General features: G+C 48.8%; 2 protein-coding genes across 2 annotated transcripts; one reads left to right on the plus strand and one right to left on the minus strand.

The window, feature by feature from the left end:
• Positions 1–2388: 2388 nt before the first annotated feature.
• Positions 2389–5694, minus strand: Defb124 (defensin beta 124). Its single transcript, XM_021254854.2, has 2 exons — positions 5560–5694; positions 2389–2594 (listed from the first exon to the last, which is right to left on the minus strand). Exons 1-2 carry the CDS (start codon positions 5615–5617, stop codon positions 2437–2439), a joined length of 216 nt encoding a protein of 71 aa, XP_021110513.1. The 5' UTR covers positions 5618–5694; the 3' UTR covers positions 2389–2436.
• Positions 5695–7731: 2037 nt separating this feature from the next.
• Rem1 (RRAD and GEM like GTPase 1) lies at positions 7732–17698 on the plus strand. Its single transcript, XM_004840606.3, has 5 exons — positions 7732–7838; positions 8661–9213; positions 10378–10457; positions 14781–14982; positions 16940–17698. The coding sequence occupies exons 2-5, from the start codon at positions 8874–8876 to the stop codon at positions 17209–17211; spliced, it is 894 nt and encodes a 297-aa protein (XP_004840663.1). The 5' UTR covers positions 7732–7838; positions 8661–8873; the 3' UTR covers positions 17212–17698.
• The last annotated feature ends 1935 nt before the right edge of the window (positions 17699–19633 follow it).

A 19633-nucleotide genomic window follows, 5' to 3' on the forward strand; every position in this document is an offset into this window, starting at 1 on the left:
ATATCATATTTTTAGTATATTTGTTTGTATGTAAAAGGAGACAAAGACACACATAGAAGGTAAAATTGGGAAAACTATGTTAAAGATCTATGGGAATTCTTTGTCCTACTCCTGTGACTTTTCTGCAGTAAAGTGGAATTATGCAGAGAAGGTGGTCAGTGGCTACTCCTTTGCTCACCAGCAGTTGTAGCCCCTTGTATTTACTGAGCGCTTACAAGGTGCCTGATGATCTTCTCTGACCCATAGCTGCCCCATTACAGGATGTCATGATGCCACTTTGCAGAGAGGGAACTTAATGTCACATGTCACACTTAGTTACTCTTCCCAGCCTCATGGACTGCAGCTTGTGGCCTGTATGTCACAGAGCTGGGGTGTGAACTTGAACCTTCACTGCCAGAAAGCCACAAATTCTCACACGCTACCTCTGAGGCTGTGCACAGAAAACCTGGCTGCTTTCTTCTTTCCAAAACAACCAAGTGGGAGATGTCAAAGTATAGAGCTAAATTTATTTCAATCCAGTTTGAAACTTGGTGTGATCCACTAATTTAAACATCGATTTGGGATTTCCTGCATTCAGAGAGGTTTGCTCTCTTTGCTGTGATTCCTCAGACTTTTAGATTCCTCTCCCTCAACCCTCCCAAATATAGCCGCTGGGGAAAGGGTGAGGCAGCTGCATGACCTGGTGCTGGCTGGCATCTGCTGGGGTCTGGGTGGGGCTTGGGCCTGGCACTAAGAACATACACTGGCTTTCCAGCTACAGCTGGCTGCTAGTGAGCTGGTTTGGTCTCTCTGACTCCTCAAAGCCTAAGGGTGACACCAGGTTAATATCATCTCATAGTGCTCACATGGCTCTGTTGACCTCTCAGGGTTCTTAGATAACCTCTCTCTAAACTCCACACCTCCACTCCAACCATGAACCCATATCATGGTCCCTAAAATAGTATCCTGGCTCTCAGTTTGGGACCTGGACCACCTAGGAACCAAGGGAGGAAGGGAAGAAGGACTGCTATCCAGGTGGCTTGCTTTGTGTTTGGGGTCAATCAGTACCCCATCCTGGTGGGTAAATAGTTGTTCCCAAGCCCCTTGGAAGCACCCTGCTCCTCTCCAGCTCCCTCTGGCACATCAGAAGATTCTTCTCAGACCAGAAACTAAGGGGTTAGCACCTGGCACACCAGGTGGCTCCGAAACTGTCCCTGCTACCACATAAGTACCCCTTCTGCTGGGAAGTATCTTGAATGTCCCTGCCCTTTCTTAGCCTGAGCACACAGAGGCAGGGTCCACTTAGCCACTTGTACCCAGGACAACACTCTTCCTGAAAGTCTCAAAGGATAGTGGACAAAAGGCCTTGATGGTCCTCAACTTATCCAACACTACTGCCTTGTTCTGGGCTCCAATCCAAGGGAAAGATGGGCAGAGGCTGGAAAAGCAAAACTCCTTCTTTCCAGTCCCTCTTACATCAAGAGTGGCCATGGCATACAGCTATGGCCCAGGAAAAGTGGGCAGAAGTCTGTTGGGGGAGTATCTAGAGAAAGTACTGGCCTTCTTCACAAAAGGCGTGGCAGCCCCAACCAACGCTTCCCTCCTCTAAACAAGACACGAGACCTGAAGGCTTGGTGGTTGTATTGTGACCCAGGAGGATGCACAACTGTGCACCTTGACACAGTGGTTATCTACCACTAAATTTCTTTTTATGTGAGAAAAATAAACCCCTGCTAAATGCTTCTTGTTTTTTCAGAAATGCAATCCTAAGGCATGCAGGAGAATTAAACCACATATATCTCTATCTACCTCCCGACTCTATTCAGGTTTTCTCCCTGTCTTCCTGTCCCATGGATCCACAGGCCTGGAAGAGGCACAGTTCCCTCTACTGCTACTTTCTGCTTGTGTGAAAATTGCTTTCATAAAATGCTTATGGTCAGTTTCACTGGGCAGCCTCTTGAAGTGCTGAAACAGTAGGTAAAATAGAAAAATCCTTCCATTCTCAACAGGGCCACCACTCAAACCCAACATAATGTCTCATTCTGATGCCAGATGCTTATTATTGACTCCATTAGTATTAACTCTTACCACTACCAATTCATTATTACTATTAACTACTGTTATTATTGACTCTCATTATGAACTCTACCTTGTTTTTTTAATTCCTCCTATAAAATCCTAATTTCCTCCTATTATAATTATCCTCATTTTATGGATGAAGAGACAGAGGAGGTTTATAGAGGTTGAGTAATTTGTTCCAGTGTTGGACTTGGCCAGGACTGGAACCATTTACAGTATTAATAATGCCCACTCTCCTGGGCACCTTCCCTCCCTCCACCCACCATCCCTCCCACACCCTAGACTTTGTCCCCATCCCTATACAGAGGGGAACAGAACAAAAAGCAAGTTGGCAGCCTGTGTTTTATTGGAGAGCAAGGGTGCTCAGTTCAGAAGCAGCTACTCATCCTCAGGCATGGGGGGACGTGAGGGCCGGAACATATAGGAGAGACAGCACAGGGATGCATCTGGGCACAAGTGGATAAAGGATTCTTGTCTTGTGCAATACGTCCGGCAGGTCCCTTGGCCCTTCCAGCATCGTTTGAATTCAGTTCTCCCTAGGTAAATGAAGACCACAGATCACAGGGAAGTCCAGCAGTTCCAGGTCACACCACTGATCACAAGTTAGGCCATTAGTTAAACCATACTGGTCATAGGTTCTTTCTGGTCATTTGTTAGACCACTGACCATAGATGAGAGTTCCAGTTACAATTTAGGGTACAGATTTCAGTCCTGGCTATCCCACAGATGACAAGTTAGACCCCTGGTTACAAGTTAGAGACAACTTTCTTGCCCAGGTAACCCAACACACCAGTTACACCCTCAACAATTTTCATAGCAACACTACATCATTATAGTTGGTCTTATTACAATCCCTGCTACACAGGTGAGGAAATAAGGCCTCACAGATATTAATAACTTTAACCCAAGTCACATACCCATTAAGAAGCAGAACCAGGATTTAAACCCAAGCAATCTGGCTCCAGAGTCTATATTCTTAACCATACCTGAGCTGACCCTAGCACACAGAGACTGTTTAATATTAGGTTATAGTTAAGGTTTTCCAACCATGGACTATAGAAAAGGTAAGGCTTTAAGAGAACAGGTTCTGTGCCTCCTTTCAGTGGTCTTTGGTTACAGCATTGTATGAAGCCCCTCCTTCATTTATTCATTCAACAAACATGGAGCACTGAGAATGCCGTAATAAACAATATGACTGTGGTACTTACCATCCTTGAGGAAGGAAGGGAACACAGTTTTTGAACATAAGTACAATAAATAGAGTTTGTAATAACTGTGATAAAGGAAGTAGTTCTGGGATGGCCAGTTCGAGTTGAAGTGGGACAGTAAGGAAGTACTAGGACCACTTGTCTGTTACAGCAACATTTCAAGACACATGGCCTTGAACAAGCAGAGAGCAAGCAACACAGAGGAGCCAGGGCTGAGTGGGAGGTAGAGGGGAAAGGCCTGCCTGCATCTCCCTGCACCAGAGAGACCCCACAGAATCCTCAGATGATGTCTTGGGCCTATCTATGGGTTTTACTAGCCCTGCTGACCAGCCCATCCTTCTATCTTGTCAAAAATCTTAGAATGATACAATGCTAGCCTCAAAATCTCTACCAGGCAAAGAATCCACACTTAGGGAAAGTATGTGATCTAATGGTTAAGAGTGTGATGTGAACCCATCTCCAACCTGCTAGGTCCAAATCCCAGCTATGGCATTTCCCAGTTGAGTGATATTGGCCTTAGATTCCCCATCTGTATAATTCTCTTTCAGAGGGCAGTTACAAGGGCCGGGATGTAGCTCAGCAGCACAGCACCTGCCTGGCAAGCACAAAGCCCTGAGTTCAATTCCCAATACCAAAGAAAAGAGAAAAAGACCAGAGGGCAGTTACAAGATCATTTTAGCACCATGCCTGGCATGTAGTGAATGCTCAATAAATAGAAAGTGAGATTACCAGAATGGCAGCCTAGTAGTTGGAGCAACCAAGGCCCATTCTAGGTAAACTCACTTTCCATATAAAGAAAGGAGAGGACTTGCTCAAGATCATTTGCTGTTAAGTGATGAGTCTGGGAACAGAACCCAAGCCCTAGACTCCCAGGTCAGGCCAGTCCCTATACTAACTACTTGAGCAATCATCACAACTGAACTTCCAGGCATCCCAAGACCCCAAAGCCATTATTTTCCCCTGGGTGATCTGCTCTCCCTGTTATGTCCTGGACTCGGCATCCCACACTTTCTTTGCACTCCCTACTCCAGCCACACTGGCCTCCATGGCTCCTCAAACAATGACTCTCACCCTCCTGCCTCAGGCCCTGAGGCCTGCTGTTCCCTTGCTGTTCCCACCTGCTAGAACAACCTCTCCTTGTGTTCTTGACTGATTCAGAACTCTGCTCAGACCCACTTTAAACAAAGTGATAAGATCACTGGGATATCCTTCCAAATAGCTTGCTGATGAGGAGATGGAAGAAGTAACAAAACTAGATTGGTTCAAGTCCTTAAGTGTTCTGGTTAGGTGATAAGTACGTAGGGAATCTTTATACCATTTTTCATTTCTGTTTGTAATTTTCTAAAATAAGAAAGTTTATTTTCAAAACTCACATCATTACATTATTCCCTATTTTTGCATAAATTTAAATTTTTCCATAATAAAAACATTTTTAACTTGCCTTTTGGGACTAGGGTTATAGCTCAGTAGCTGAGAATGTGCTTAGCATGTGCAAGGCCCAAGGTTTGATCTCAGCACACAAACACACACACAGAGTCAAGCGTGGTGGAAAACACCTGTAATCTCAGCTACTTGGGAGGCTGAGGCAGAAAGATTGAAAGTTTGAGGATGGTCTGGGCAATTGAGTAAGATCCTGCCTCAAAATAAAATAAAAAAGGATGGGATGTAGCTCAGTAGCAAAGCACCTCTGGGTTGGATTCCCAGTATTGAAAAAACAAACAAAACAAAAGTCTTGTTCATTATATTATTCTATTTTCAGAGGTACTTGAAATATTTTCCAAAATAAAGTTTAAAAAAAGAGCCCCATCAAGAGGCCTTCCTTGACCACCCTATCGGCCTTCCCATCCCCCACCCACACATGCTACTCTGAGCCCTTACCTTGTCTCTATTCCTCTTAACATTTGTTACCACCTGACACATTCTATATTTAGCTGTCTCTTTTCTATTTCTGCCAAATAAAATGTCAGCTCCACAAAAGCAAGGATCTTATTTTTCTTTTACTGTTAAATTCCAGCAATCCCAACAGTGCCTGACACATAACAAATGTTTTTGAATGATTATTAACAGAATCCCATTTTACAGACCAGGAAACAGGTAGATGCAGGCTGATTCAGCAACTTGCTCTAAGCCACCCATCAAGTCAGTGGTGGAGCCAGAACTTAGAAGCTGACCTGGGCCCTTCTGTCCTCCAGGGCCTGATAGCCTATTCCTCAGTTTACACGTGCACACCACACACACCACACACACACACACACACACACACACACACACACACACACAGAGGTGATGTTACCTGGTGGGGCATGACCCAGGACCAGGAGAGCGACAATGAGCAGAAGCAGCTGTGTCATGGCAATGGAGCTCCTGTGGAGGCCTAAGAGAACTCCAGAGGTGAGGAAACAAGTGAGTGGCTGAGCTCAGCTGTCTGCTGCCCGGCCTTTATTGGGCTACGAATGAAGGCAGGGCCATGGACAGCAAAACTGAGTGGGAGGATGAGGCAGTGTAGTCCCAAGGCTGCTCAAGATCTCAGCCAGCAGCTGTACCGGCCAGAGGCTGCCCAGCTCCAAAGCTGGAGGCTGAATTTTCTGAAGCAATGCCTGGGGCAAAAACTAGACATTTTGAAAATAAGAACCAAGATAGAGTATGTAAAGGTGCAAATTCCCAATGATGAATGTCATTATATTGTATACCTAAAATGTACCAATAAATTAATAGTATAAAAAAACTAGACATTTTGTCCATAGGAGAGAGTGAGAAGCGCCTTGACAGAAGGAAGACCTCATTCAATCCCTGCATCTCCTCCTAATGGCTATGAGACCTGAGACAATTCACTTAACTTCTCTGAGACCCAGGCTATGGCCTATCTAATAATGCCTTTGCAAGCGTAGTAAATGGATATTTCCCTTCCTAATGCCAAGGAGATGGAGCCAAGTAAGCATGTGTTTAGACCTACTCTAAAACTGGGAAGAGTATGTACCTCAAAGACAGTAATAGCTATCTAATGCAGAAAATTAAATGAAATGATGCAATGGTTCTCAAAGTGGGGTTCCAAAACCAATAAGCACCTAGACCTGCTAGAACTGCAAATTTTCCAGTCCTACACCAAACTTACCAATCAAAAATTCTAGAGAGTGGATTTCTCAATAAGCTGTCCAGGTGATTCTCATGCACCACTGAGGCCTGAGAACCACTAAGATACTATAGGATTGGAGCTTAGAATTGAGTCTGGTACACAGTTATCTGAGTTTCATATGAGATGAGAGGAGACAAGCATCGCAGGCAGAAGAAACAGTGTCTAAAAGAGTGCGACATGGGCAGAGCAAGGTTTCCTAAGGTGAAGAGAACAGGAGCCAGAGCATCATGGGACTTGAGCACCAAATTCAGGTTTTTGTAGTATAGACAACCAAATGTTTTTTAGCAGGATCGTGTTTAGCAAACCTGTTCAGATTACAGTTTTAAATAAAGAAACTGAAACCCAAGGAGAAGAGTTTATTTCCTAGGCTCATAGCGACTGACTGGCAGAGCAGGCCTGGCAGTGTCACTTCACTGCCAGACACTGAAGGCTGCTACACCACACTCAGCCCCTTGTGCAGGTGGAAAGGGGAGGCTCAGAAGGCCAGCCTCGGAAGGAGACAGGTGAATGGGTGTTCAGCATCTTCCCCTAAGACCTTCCGGGGCTGAGCTGTGGGAGTTGTTCCAAGCTAGACACCTGGACCCCCTCAGCCATGACAATGAGCCCCACCCACAGGTACAGCCTGGTCTCCATGAACCCCACACACTTACACACCCCAGTCCATCAAGAGGTAAAGAAAGCATCCTACTCAAAACTGGATCCTGGCCCCACCTACACATCCAAGCCCTACAGCCAGCCTCTCTTCTATCAAGATCAAGGCCTTTCCTCCTCTTTCTCAGGTCTTTAGGCTGAAAGGCAGAAAGACCTGAGTCTCAGACTCAGCCAGTCTTCAGCTGAATGAACAAATGAATAAATGACACCAACACCAGATGTTGTATTCAGAACTCTTCCGTGCAGGCTTCCCCTGCTCTCTTCCCTCAAGACACTGCCCAAAATTAATCCTCCAGCCAAAGCAGTTTCTCAAAGTGGGGTCTGCGAACTATTTGCATCAGGATCACCTGGAATACTTGTTTTATTGAAATGCAGGTTCCTGAACCTCTCTCCCAGGACTGCAGAGTGGCTTTTGTGAGGGCTAAATTTGGCGTTCCGGGTTGATGGAGTGGACCAATGCTGACCCAGAGGGGAATTCAGACCCAGAAACCCAGAGCCCCGTGCCCCTCCCTAGTCCCCTACCCCAACACTGCCATCCCAGATCGGGAAGACTGGAGGCGTCGGTTTCGCTGAGTTCTGGGCTCGGAACAGTCTCAGCGCAGCCCAGGCCTCTGGGCGGGGACCCGGGGGCTGCCTGGACGGGGCGGGGCGGGACGGGGCGGATCGCACTCCTCCCCGCCCCGCGGCGGGGTGGGACTGGCCAGAGGGGCTGCGCGCCGGAGCGGGTGGTACAGCCTCGAGCACCAAGCAGCTTAGGCAGCAGGGACCGGGACCCTCCCCAAGCAAAGGTAAAGTTAGCGCAACCCGCTGCCAACTAGCTCAAGTTGGAGCAGAGTTCGCTGGCGTCTGCCCCCGGCTGGTGCAGCGTGGGCGGGCTGGGAACTGCGAGGTGCGTCCGGGGCGAGGGTCTCCAGACCTGGGGCGCGGAGGGCCGGCGGGCCCCGGACAAGAAAGCCCTTTGCCTCCCCATCCCGGGGGACTCACACCTAGAACCCCAGGCTGGGAAGGTTCGGGCCCAAACTCAAGAGATGGAATATCCGTTCCCGGGCCCTGTGGGCTCCGCTCCTGGTCCCTGGCCAGGACCCTGTCTTGTCACCAAACCTGGGGCCTGGCCAGCCAGCAGCTCCCACTCCCCCAACAACAGCTGGAGGCCGTAGCGCCAGCCGCTCCTGAATTTTTCACGCAGGGGGCGGGCCGGACACGCCGTTCCCATGGCACCAGGGCACTCGGGTTACAGCCCGAAGGGTACCCCCAGCCCCAAGTCCCCATAGGGCACCAACCTAACCTGTCTTCCCTCCTCCTCAGACCAGGTGGGACAGGACAGCGGAAGTAACCCCCTAGGCGCCCTCAACCTTCCCCTGCACCCCCCAACCCAAAATGAGTGAAAAGAGACCAGTGGAGAAGGGGGGAAATGGGCAGTTGCCCTGCAGGGCACAGCGATGGTCTCCCTCTGATGCGATTGTCTCACTCATGGAGCCTGTGCACACATGGACCTCTCCCCCTCCGGGCTGCCTGTGTCATCAGGGGTGGGTCATCCTCAAGCGTGGGAAATGGATGTGTGTGTCCGGATGAGTTCACAGCCTGTGTTCACCCATTCCCACCTGATGCAGGTTTGCCCTGGGCCTGAAGCCAGAAAACCCCCACCCCAAGGAGCAGTAGTGTCTCCCATTGAACAAGAGGGGACTCTGGAAGAAGCCATCTCAACAGCTCCCTAGGAGCTTCTAGAAGAAAGGGCTCAAAGCAACTGCCTCACTGCCCTTCCATCTTCTAAGAAGGAAGGAAGGAAGGAAGGAAGGTCGGTCCAAAGCCCCTTCCCACCAAGGATGACACTAAACACCCAGCAAGAAGCAAAAACTCCCCTCCGCCGCAGAGCTAGCACTCCACTACCCCTGTCATCGCGGAGCCACCAGCCTGGCCGCCTGTGCACAGCATCCCCAACTCAATCCCAGCATCCCCCACTGGACCAATCAGCCTCCCTCAACCCTCCTGCCCGGAAACCCTCACCTGCCCCAGATAGCTGGTCCTCTGAATCCAGCGACTCTGAAGGCTCCTGGGAGACCCTCTACCGAGTAGTGCTGCTTGGAGACCCTGGTGTAGGGAAGACCAGCCTGGCCAGCCTCTTTGCAGGGAAGCAAGAGCGGGACTTCCATGAACAGCTGGGAGGTAGGGTCTCCGTGAGATGACATGGGCTGGGATGTGGCCAAAGGAGTGAAAGGCCTGTCACCAGGGCATGGGACTGCCAAGAACAGTTGTACAAGTCATGCACGCACTGTGCAACTTGAAGGGGCATGATCACACAGACCATGAGGTAAATGATGCTCACCTAGAATTGTGCAGCACCATGGTCTAGGGGAGGGAAATGCCATGGAGTGAGAAACGTGCCCATTTCCCATGGATGAGAAACATATAATTCATAAGGGGAACAGTTCTAAAAACTATCAATGTTAAGAAATGATGGACTCTACCCAGCTCAGAAACCTCCAGTGCTAGGTCCCCCAGACTCTCAGACCTCCAGTTCCACAGATACCAAATGGTGGCTACCATTACCTACAGCATCTTCCCTCAATGGAGACACCCATATCTCCAGTTCTGGGCCCTGGGTTGCTTTAATCCCAAGAAATGTAATGAACTAACAGGGCCAGGGGCCCCAGGATGGTGGGATACAGGGACAGAAGAAATGCAGGCCACGGGCCGGGGATTTAGCTCAGTGGTTTCGCCGCCTGTTGCACAAGCGCAAGGACCTGCTTTCGATCCCTGGTACCAAAAAAAAAAAAAGAAAGGCAGGCCTGCCCCTGCAGGACTGGCTGAGAGGACACAGGGTGAGTGGGGAGGAGGATGGTTAAAAGCAAAGAGAAGGTGGGAACAATCTGGCCAGGCTCCTCCAGCCTTGACCCTCCTGTGAGTGAGACCTGTTATGAAAAGTGTACATGTGTATTCTTATAGGTGTTACAGATGGGGAAACTGGGGCCCAGAGAGGCTAACATGACATGCCTGGATCACAAGCTGAGCTTGTAGATTGGGCGGAGACATCTCAGAGGCCACAGCAGGAATGGGAGAATTCCCAGTCCACTTTTAACCCCACTACCTCACTCACTTGATCAACCAAACCAATCTTCCCAGCACCTACCATGTGTCAAGTGCTGTGGGGAAGGGGGTAGAGGGGGCTCTTCATGGAGCTTCTTGGCCTACCAGAAAGACAGGGATCAAACAGTGTGTTGAGTACCCCAAGGATTGGAGGAGGAGCTGACCAGAAAGGGAGTCTAGGGAGCCCACATGCTCTGCAGGCCTGCCCTCCTCCCTGAGAGCTGCCTCTTCCATTGGTTGCAGATGTGTATGAGAGGACCCTCACAGTGGACGGAGAGGACACCACACTGGTGGTCATGGACACCTGGGAGGCCGAGAAACTGGTATGGCATTGGAAGTAGAATTGGTGGGAAGAGGTGCTGAGCCAAATATCAGACTCCTGTGCCCTCCTGGGACACACAGAGCAGGGATCAGGGCAGGGTCCCTCCTTATAGCCCACGGCCTTCCCAAAGACAGAAGAACTTCATACCCCACTGATTCCCTCCCAGTAGCCATCTCAGAATGTGCTCCTTCCCTACAGACCTCCCCACCCCTCATCCTGCCCCACCCACCCACAGTACAGAAGAAGGAACACTGGGTTTGGGACACAAATGCCTATGGTTGAAATTCCCCTTCTTTTTATTACTTGTTACATAGCTTTGTGCAATTGACTTACACACTCTGACTTTCCATTTTCTCATCTGATAAATGAGTCAATTATTCCTGCCTTCATCATCAGCTAATTTTGTTGTTGTTGCTTGTTTGTTTGTTTTCAGTGCTGGGGATCAAACCCAGGGCTTCTTGCATGCTAAGCATACACTCTACCACTGAGACCATCACCAACTGATTTTTTTAAATTTCTTATGTAATTCCACAGAGGTGAGCCCAGTTCAGAGCATGAAAAAAATGTTACACAGGGGCAGAGAATTGTATGTGACAGTTCTTAAGTTATAACTCGGTAATTAGTGAAAAAGAAAACCAAAGTGCATTCTTCCTTATCCACTTCCAGAGCAAGAAGTGAACAGCACACAAGGACATGTCTCTTTTAAATGATTTTATCTTATTTGGGTTTTCTTTTCTCATGCTACATAGGTAATAATGCTTATTGTAGAATTTTGAGGAAATACACCTAAGCAAAGAGAAGGATACAAAAACTACCTGGGATCCCATCTCTCTATGGGCAGACCCCTCCCCTAACACTCAGGGAGCCCCCACCCATGGGGTGGGGCTTAAGAGGGCAGAGGGATGATTGACAAGAATAACTGGCAACTCCATGGATGAGCCCAAAGAAAGATGATGAAGGAGCCATGTAGCCAATTCCTTTTAACAAACATAAAAGGAAACCCAGGTCCAAATGAGCTTAATTATGATGATTCTTATAACAGCAGCTTACATGAACAGACTACCTTCTTCCACCAGATGTAGAAGCATTGGATATATATTATGACATTCAGTCAATACAATTACAATGTGAGTCTTCTGACTCCCATTCTACTGATGAGAAACTGAAACCCAAAGAGATTAAATAATGTGTCCCAAGCTCCCAAAGAGAAAGTAGGATTCAAACCACATCTACAAAACCTCAGAGCCCTTCCCCTCAGGTGCATCACCTTCTGAACCTTCAGCTCAGGTTTCACTTCTTCACCTCTCCATCCATCCATCCATTCATCCATTCAGAAATTACATGCTGGGTGTCTACCATGGGATAGGATGCTGGAGACACAGAAGTAAACCCAACAGACATGTCCTCTAGCTTCATGGAGCTCCCAGGCTGGTAAGGAAAGCACCACTGCACCACTTGTTGGTGAATTCTATGGGGTAGAGTTCGGTAGGGATAAAAAGAGTGACCAGACTGGGAGTCCCACTCTGGAGATAAGTGAGGAAAGGCCCCGCACCAGAGGGCAAGAATTGGGAGTTGTGCATGGCTTGCCCTGTGACCCTAAGAATGTTTTCTCCTCTCCTCTGGCCTTTGCTATTTCTTCAGTTTCTCTAGTTGAAGGGAGTTCCCAGAGAGGGGTCAGCAGTAGCAGCCTTACTGGACTGAGCATCTGTCCTTTCCATCTGTGGGCAAGAGGATACTCTGATGTCAGACAGGCAGAATCTGACTAAACTAGGTGGGCCTTTGGCTCATCCGGTAGTGCCCTAGCTTGTCTGGCCTCAGGGTCACGTGGAGAGTATTAATTAAATTCTTAGCCAGTCAGTGTGGTGCAGGCCAGTAATCCCAGGACTCAGAGCCAATTCAAAAGGATCACAAGTTTGAGCTCAGCCTGTGGCAACTTAGCAAGACCCTGTCTCAAAACTAAAAAGAAGGGCCGGGGATTTAGCTCAGTGGTTTCAGTGCCTGCTGCGCAAGCGCAAGGACCCAAGTTCAATCTCCGGTACCAAAAAAAAAAACAAACTAAAAAGATCTGTGTGGGTAGCTCAGTGTGAAGGCTCTGGGTGCAATCCTAGTACCTCACAAATAAATAAGTAAATAAAATTCTTAAGCCTCATCCCAGACCTAATGAATAAGATCACCTAAAATTGGGGCTCTAGAATTTATATTTTTAGTCATTCTATTAATGGGTTCTTATCTATCAATCTGTGATCTAGACACATAGCAAATTCTCCACACATATTTATACAATTAATGAATGAATAATCAAGACCCATCCTCTCATTCTACAGATGGGGAAACAGACCGAGAAGGAAGAAGGAACCCATACATGTCAAGGTTCAGAACCCACGTCTGTCTGATTCCACCCAAAGGTTACTTAGCCTGGGGAATAATCAATATGGTTCTTGAGAGCTTACTCCTTTGACAATGATGTTGATGATGATCTGATATTTTCCTATTTGTCTGTCTTATTTGGCTATCTGGAAATGTTTCTGGCTTCTTCCTCCCTTATAGCCAATACTTCTATTACACACAGTCCGTCCTATTGTAGGCCTTAGCTCTGACTCTCCCCCTTTATCTGCAATCTCTTCTCCTGCTTGGCCTGCTCAACCTCTCAAACATTACTCACCAGACCACTAGGAAGCCCTTCCACGCTCTTCCATGTTGTTTTTCTGACCGCCCCACCCCTATGACCCTTCCAGCAAATGCCTCTGCTCATGATACTGACTGCAGTCCATTAGTACCCTCCATTCCCATCACTTATTTTCCAGACCATGAGTTTCTTGAAGGGAGGAACTATGTCTTATTAAACATAATATTAAATATAAATGTGTGTGGTCATCACCCACATGGCCCAGTCTTTAGTGCTGTCCTTGGTAAATGACCACCATCCAAAAGGGAATATCAAAATCACTCCAGTTCTTTCCTTTCCCTGATGAAACAACTTGAAAGTACTCCAATTCTCAAAGTGCCCCTTACTACTTCCATTCCCTTCTGAACTTATGAGGTGTTATCAGAAAAACACTAAAGTTACATTCTTCTATACATGAAAAAGTGAAGCCAGGCATGGTGGTGCACACTTGTAATCCCAGCACTTGGGAGGCTGAGGCAGGAGGATCACTGTGAGTTCTAGACAAGCCTGGGCTACATAGTGAGTTAAAGGCCAGCCTGAACCACATAGTGAGATCCTGTCTCCAAAAAAAAAACGACAGGAAGGAAGGAAAAAGAAAAAGTGAGCATGATTATGAACAATAAAAATACAGTGGATATTTAATTTTAAAAATAATTATTACAGTAAAGACACATTGCTAGTAAGCCCTCTCAGAATACTCCACCTCACTCTGAGCACACTTATCTCATCATTCTTACCACGTTCTGAAGCAGTTCTGGAGTCCTCTTAAGGGAGTATCAGCCTGTCATGGCTGTCCAATGTCCTGACTCCATTTCAGACCTTCGCCCTTCATGGTCATTTTGACTTTGGGGCTAGCCAGAAGTCACACAATGCTAGGTCTGGTGAATAAGGTGGATGAGGTACACACACATCTTATGTCTTTAAAAGCCTTCTTTTCTGTTGGATGGCATTTGGCAGAAGCATTCACCATATTTTTTTTTAATCACATCTCATAAAGACACTCATGAAAGACTTCCAGAACTGCTTCAGGAAGCAGCAAGAGTGGTAGGATAAGTGTTCAACATGAGAGGGAGTATTTTGAGGGGGATTAATGCCAATGTGTCTTTTACTATAATAACTTTTTATTTAAACGTTCGACTGTATATTTTGATCACCTCTTAGGCACTTCACAGGTGCTTCTTCACCTCTCTCTTCAAAACTGCCCTGAAAAAGGCCTTCCCTGAAGATGCTTTCTGTCCTTGCTTCTCTCCTTGTTCTCTGCCTCAATTCTGGGTTGCAGAAGGCCTAATAAACTGTGTGGCAAAGCCAAACCCTCCTCAGAAACCAGATGAAAGAGCTGAACAGGCAAAGCCAAAACCCTACCTACCAAGAAGGGGAACCACAGAAATCTTTGCTGCCAGTGCCAGCCTACAGAAGTAAGCAATGAATGAAGCATGAAGTAAGGGAATGTCTGCTCATTTTTTCAAGTAGAGAAACTGAGGCTCAGAGAGGGTCAGTAGTTTTTCCAAAGTGATTCAGAAAATTATGAAAGCATTTGTTTCCCAAAACCTGTCCAAGGTATAACCTCAAACCTATTCTGTCCATCAAACCAAGCCAGCCTCCTTCCTAGCCAGGGCCTGAGCACCCTCTAAGAAGCGGGCTGGGGTCCCTCCCCTGCAGGACGAAAGCTGGAGCCGGGAGTCCTGCCTGCAAATGGGCAGCGCCTATGTCATCGTGTACTCCATCGCAGACCGCGGCAGCTTTGAGAGCGCCTCAGAGCTCCGCATCCAGCTGCGGCGAGCACACCGGGCAGACCACGTGCCCATCATTCTCGTGGGCAACAAGGCAGACCTGGCCCGCTGCAGGGAAGTCTCCGTGGAAGGTGAGACATCCTCCGCACCTCACTCCACCCCTACCTCGGGTCTCTCCGCCCTACCGCTCTTCCTCCCATCCACCGCCATCCTACAAGCAGCCCTGGGTCCTGGCAGGCCCACCTCCCTTAGTCTCACACTCCCTCCCTCCTTACCCGCAGCTTCTGCCCTGTCCTAGCATCTCTACTTTGTCCTGAGTCAGCCCCTGTGCTTCTCTGGCCCCACTCAATCTACCCTCACCAACTGCAGTTTTCCAGAGCAAGAGCTGACCTTGTCATTTCTCTGCTTAAAAATCCCCCCCATGGGCACCCCCCTGCTGCCTGGGCTCAGGGCCACCCCTAGTCTCTGCCTCCAGCCACTCACCATTCCTCACCAGCCACCCATGGGTGACCCTGACAGCCCATCTAGGCCAAGGTCGGCATCCTCAGGCTGACTTGGCCAAGCTGAACCCACTTGGGCTTCTGCCTGGACCCCACCAGCTCACACCCCTTCTCCCTGGCCAGGGACCACTCTAAACCCTGTCCTGTGCCCTCCCAAGCCCCAGATCCCTGCAACCCAGGCACTGGCCTTCCCCCAGACCACAGCAATGGCCCCACAGAGAAGGGAGAGGAACAAAGCCAGGCCCCCTCCTGCCCAAGAGCCCTGGCCCACCTGTGCCTGCACCTCAGGCCTCTACCCTCCTCCTCCCAACTCTTGCCTTCTCAGAGGTCAGATGCAACGGGGCTGAAGACCTCCTACTCTTCACCTCTGCCACTCTTCTGGGTTCTGCCTCATTCATCAGGCCAACTTGGGCCCCAGGGAACCCACCCCTCGTGTAAACACGGGAGGGCCCTGCAGGCGCCACTGCCAGGCACCTGCTCAGGGACTGGCCAGCTGCCTGGCTTCCTCGCCTGTTCCCACACCTGCCCACTGCAGCTCTGCCCCCTGGGTGTCCTGGCAGAGGATGAGGACACAAGGAAGCAGCTGTGGAAACACCTGACACCCAGGAAGGAGGCAGAACTCTGGCTCTATGGGGCAGAGGGTCCAAAAAAAAAGAAAAAAAAAAAACAACCCTGGATCAACATGCCCTTAACCAGAGGCGCTCTATCTATCAGATTTGATAGCCCCAGTGCCTACCAGCTTTTCAAGGACTTGCACTTAGGAATTTAAAAAGATCGTTAGTGGCTCCACAATAAAATTAGAAAATTATAAATTCAAATTTCATAAAAAAGAAAGCAATCCAATAAAAAATTGGCAAACCAAAAAAAAATTTCAAATTTCATAAAGCTTTGTCTAAAAAAAATTGTATCAGCCAGGAATTACGAACCAAAACTTTCTAAATTATATATGAATTATATTTACAGTGTGATAGGGAATATTTTAATGTTTCATATTTCTTGTAGGGCCAATAAAGATCTTAAAATGGCCCTACTCATGGGGTAAACCTAAAAAATATGGAAAGCCAGACCCAGACAGGGAAAGCCAGTTTCCCAGAGTCACCACCCCTGCAGGAATGGACTCAGACCCCCCACTCCCACCCTGGTCCCAGTGGCATCCTGGAGATGGAAAGCCACATAATCTGGGGACAGATATCCGGAAAAACTGCAACAGAATCCATAGATTTTGTTAAAACACAGGTTCCCAGACCTCATCCCAAACCTAAGGAATCTGAATCCCTGAAGGTAAGCACAAGAATCTGCATTTTAACAAACTCCTCCAGGTAATTCCAATACCTGGGAAGTTAGGCCTCTTAATCTGGCATTCAACCCAGTTCCTAACCTCCGGGTCTTCCCAGCCACCAGCATCAGTCCCTAGAGTGTGAACTAACTCCTCCACACCTGATATGATTCATCTCTGATTTCCCTGACACCAGCACCAGGTATGAGTTCAGGGAAAATTACCTGGAGTAGAAAATGAATTTGCCTCTTTCTACCTTCGTGTAACTTTCTGGTTATGGCTCCACCCCTCCTGCCTGACCACGCCCCTCAGAGGGCCGCGCCTGTGCTGTGGTGTTCGACTGCAAGTTCATCGAGACGTCAGCAACCCTGCAGCACAACGTGGCCGAGCTCTTCGAGGGCGTGGTGCGCCAGCTACGCCTGCGTCGCCGGGATAGCGCAGCCCAGGAGCCCTCAGCACCGCGACGGAGGCCCAGCTTCGGCCAGCGCGCTCGTCGCTTTTTGGCTCGCCTGACGGCCCGCAGCGCCCGCCGCCGAGCCCTCAAAGCCCGCTCCAAGTCCTGCCACAATCTAGCTGTGCTCTGAAGCCACGCACCCTTCCGGAGGTGATGGGACACTGGGATGCAGTCCGAGCTTCCCCTGAGCTACTGAGGAGCAAGAGCGGCATGGCCCGAAGTCCGCACCTCGGGCCTTACCTGCTGGCTCCCTTGATGGCCAGAGCATAGCCCAGAACTAGAGTCTCAAGGAGCACTTGACATGGGGAAGTGATGGACAGACTATGGGCCAAAGCCTCAAGACGGATGCAAAATAGGGTGTTTTTAACGTAATGGGTTTCCTTTATAAAAAATCTCCCTTGTCTCTAGGTTCTCTGACCTATGCTCAGAAACCCCTACAATAAACCAGTCCAGAAAGCTGTCCTGTCTGAGTGCCCAGACTCCTCCTGGGCTCTCCAGACATTTCTTCCTCCTGTCCTTCCATCTACACTGCCTGTAGACTGGTTTATCCTGCTGGCCTTGTGTCCAGGCCAACCAATAAAATCGCAGGCCAGTTGTGTGCTGAGGCCCTCTCTCAACCACTGGGTATGGTGCCTGTCCTTGAGATACACACAGGGTCACTGCCAACCACATCTCGGTGTGGCCCACTATTTTCTCCTTAATTCATTTTCTGGATTATACATTCACAAAATATTGTATGGAAAGAATCTTAGCACTCATTCTGGTAATATAATAGCTGGCATTTGTGGAAGTTGTGTGCTAAACTGTCACAACTATTAAGTAAACTTCGCCTGGGAGGAGAATATTACCTTTAACCTGGTTTGATTAATTAGGAAACCAAGGCCCAGGACAGTGGAGGCTCAGGCCCAGGATAATACAACTCCTCTCAGTGAAGTGGCCAGGATTCCAACCCAGGCTTCTTCTGCTAGTAGCTACACAATTTATCCACAGTCCCGTCTTCCTTAAGAATGTGACAGCGGGGCTGGGGGGGGGGGGGGTGTCAGAATTTAGCTCAGTGGTTTCGCCACCTGCTGTGCAAGCACAAGGACCCGAGTTCGATCCCTGGTACAAAAAAAAAAAAGAATGTGACAGGGTATTTGGGAGTCTGGGACCAGCCTGGATGCTTAGCAAGACCCTACCTCCAATTAATTAAGCAGTAGCTTATCTAGCATGTATGAAGCCTGGGGCTCCATCCCCAGCACTGCAAAAAGGAAGAAAAAGAAAACACAGTAAAAAAAAAAAAGGGGGGTGGGGAGAATATGACAAAACCCTATAGCATCTGAGGGAGACAACCTTTCAACATAATTCTGCATACACTTTAAGGGCTGATGGGGCATGAATGCCATGAAACTTGATCCATTAGTCCCTCAGGAGAAACCCCAATTTAGTCCAATCCATTCATTTTCCAAATGTGAAAACTGAAACCCAATGGGGGCAGTGAGTACCCACCATCCCCAGGTCATCCAGCCAGCTGAGGATAACCCCTGCGACCTCTTCTTGGCTATGAGGAAGACAGAAGATAGCAAAGTGTCCAGCCTGGCTGGGACAGGGCTGGGTGTAGGTCAGGAGTTTCCAGCCGAGAGAGGGGCGGGTGTCACTGCTCTGAGAAGAGAACAAGATGCAAACGTTTGGGTCATCGTGTCACCCCTACCCCCAACCAGATGCTTGCCAGACAGTCGCCTCAGCCCAGCTGGTGGACCACCACATCGCAGCAGGCCCAGGACTGCAGTGAGAGCCAACCCCCACCCCAACAGGGCTTGCCAGCCAGCTCGAGTGGTACCTTCTCCCCCATCCCAACACCAGCCCAGGGAAGGGAAGGGAAGCAGGGTCTCCCTCACCCCAAGCTGTCTCCGGCCACGGTCGGCAGTGGGGGAGGGCTCTAGCTGTGGAAAGTTGGCAGAGGCAGCCGGCAGCCGACAGGAGTGGAAAAAATGATATCAAACCCAGAAAAATCCAAGCCAGATGAAGGGCCAGAGTCAGCTTTAGAAACGAAAGACTGTCACAGTCACTCCTTTCTTCATCCACAAGTATTTATTGAGGGTCTACTCAGTGCTGGGTACAGTGCCAGGATTTGGGAGGTGGGAACACCAAGGAGGAGGGGGTACTTGCTGCTCCTTGGAGCTCGTCACAGCCTGGAGGGGGAGGCAGACTAGACAATAAATAAGTGAATAAAATAATTACAAAATGATAGGGGCTGAACCTACTAGGGTTGCATAATGAGCAAATGGTAGGGCCAGAATTCACATAGGGACATCTAATCCCACAGTGTTAAAGGCTCACCTATATTGCACCAAGCCCAGACATACTGGCATAAAAGGGAGGAGTCTTTGCCCTGCACTCTGCTGCCTGGGGTGGGCACAGGGCAGAGAACAAAGGTACATTAAGAGATGGTAGGTGCAGTGGCTCACACCTGTCATCTCAGCACTCTGAGGTTAAGGCAAGAGGATCACAAGTGCAAGTCCAGCTTGGGCAACTTGGTGATTAGTGAGATCCTACCTCAAATTAAAACACTT

The sequence above is a fragment of the Heterocephalus glaber genome, unplaced genomic scaffold (genome assembly GCF_053883595.1).
Source record: "Heterocephalus glaber isolate CG9 unplaced genomic scaffold, H.glaber_assembly_v1.0 deba00001532, whole genome shotgun sequence".
NCBI classification, from domain to species: domain Eukaryota; kingdom Metazoa; phylum Chordata; class Mammalia; order Rodentia; family Bathyergidae; genus Heterocephalus; species Heterocephalus glaber.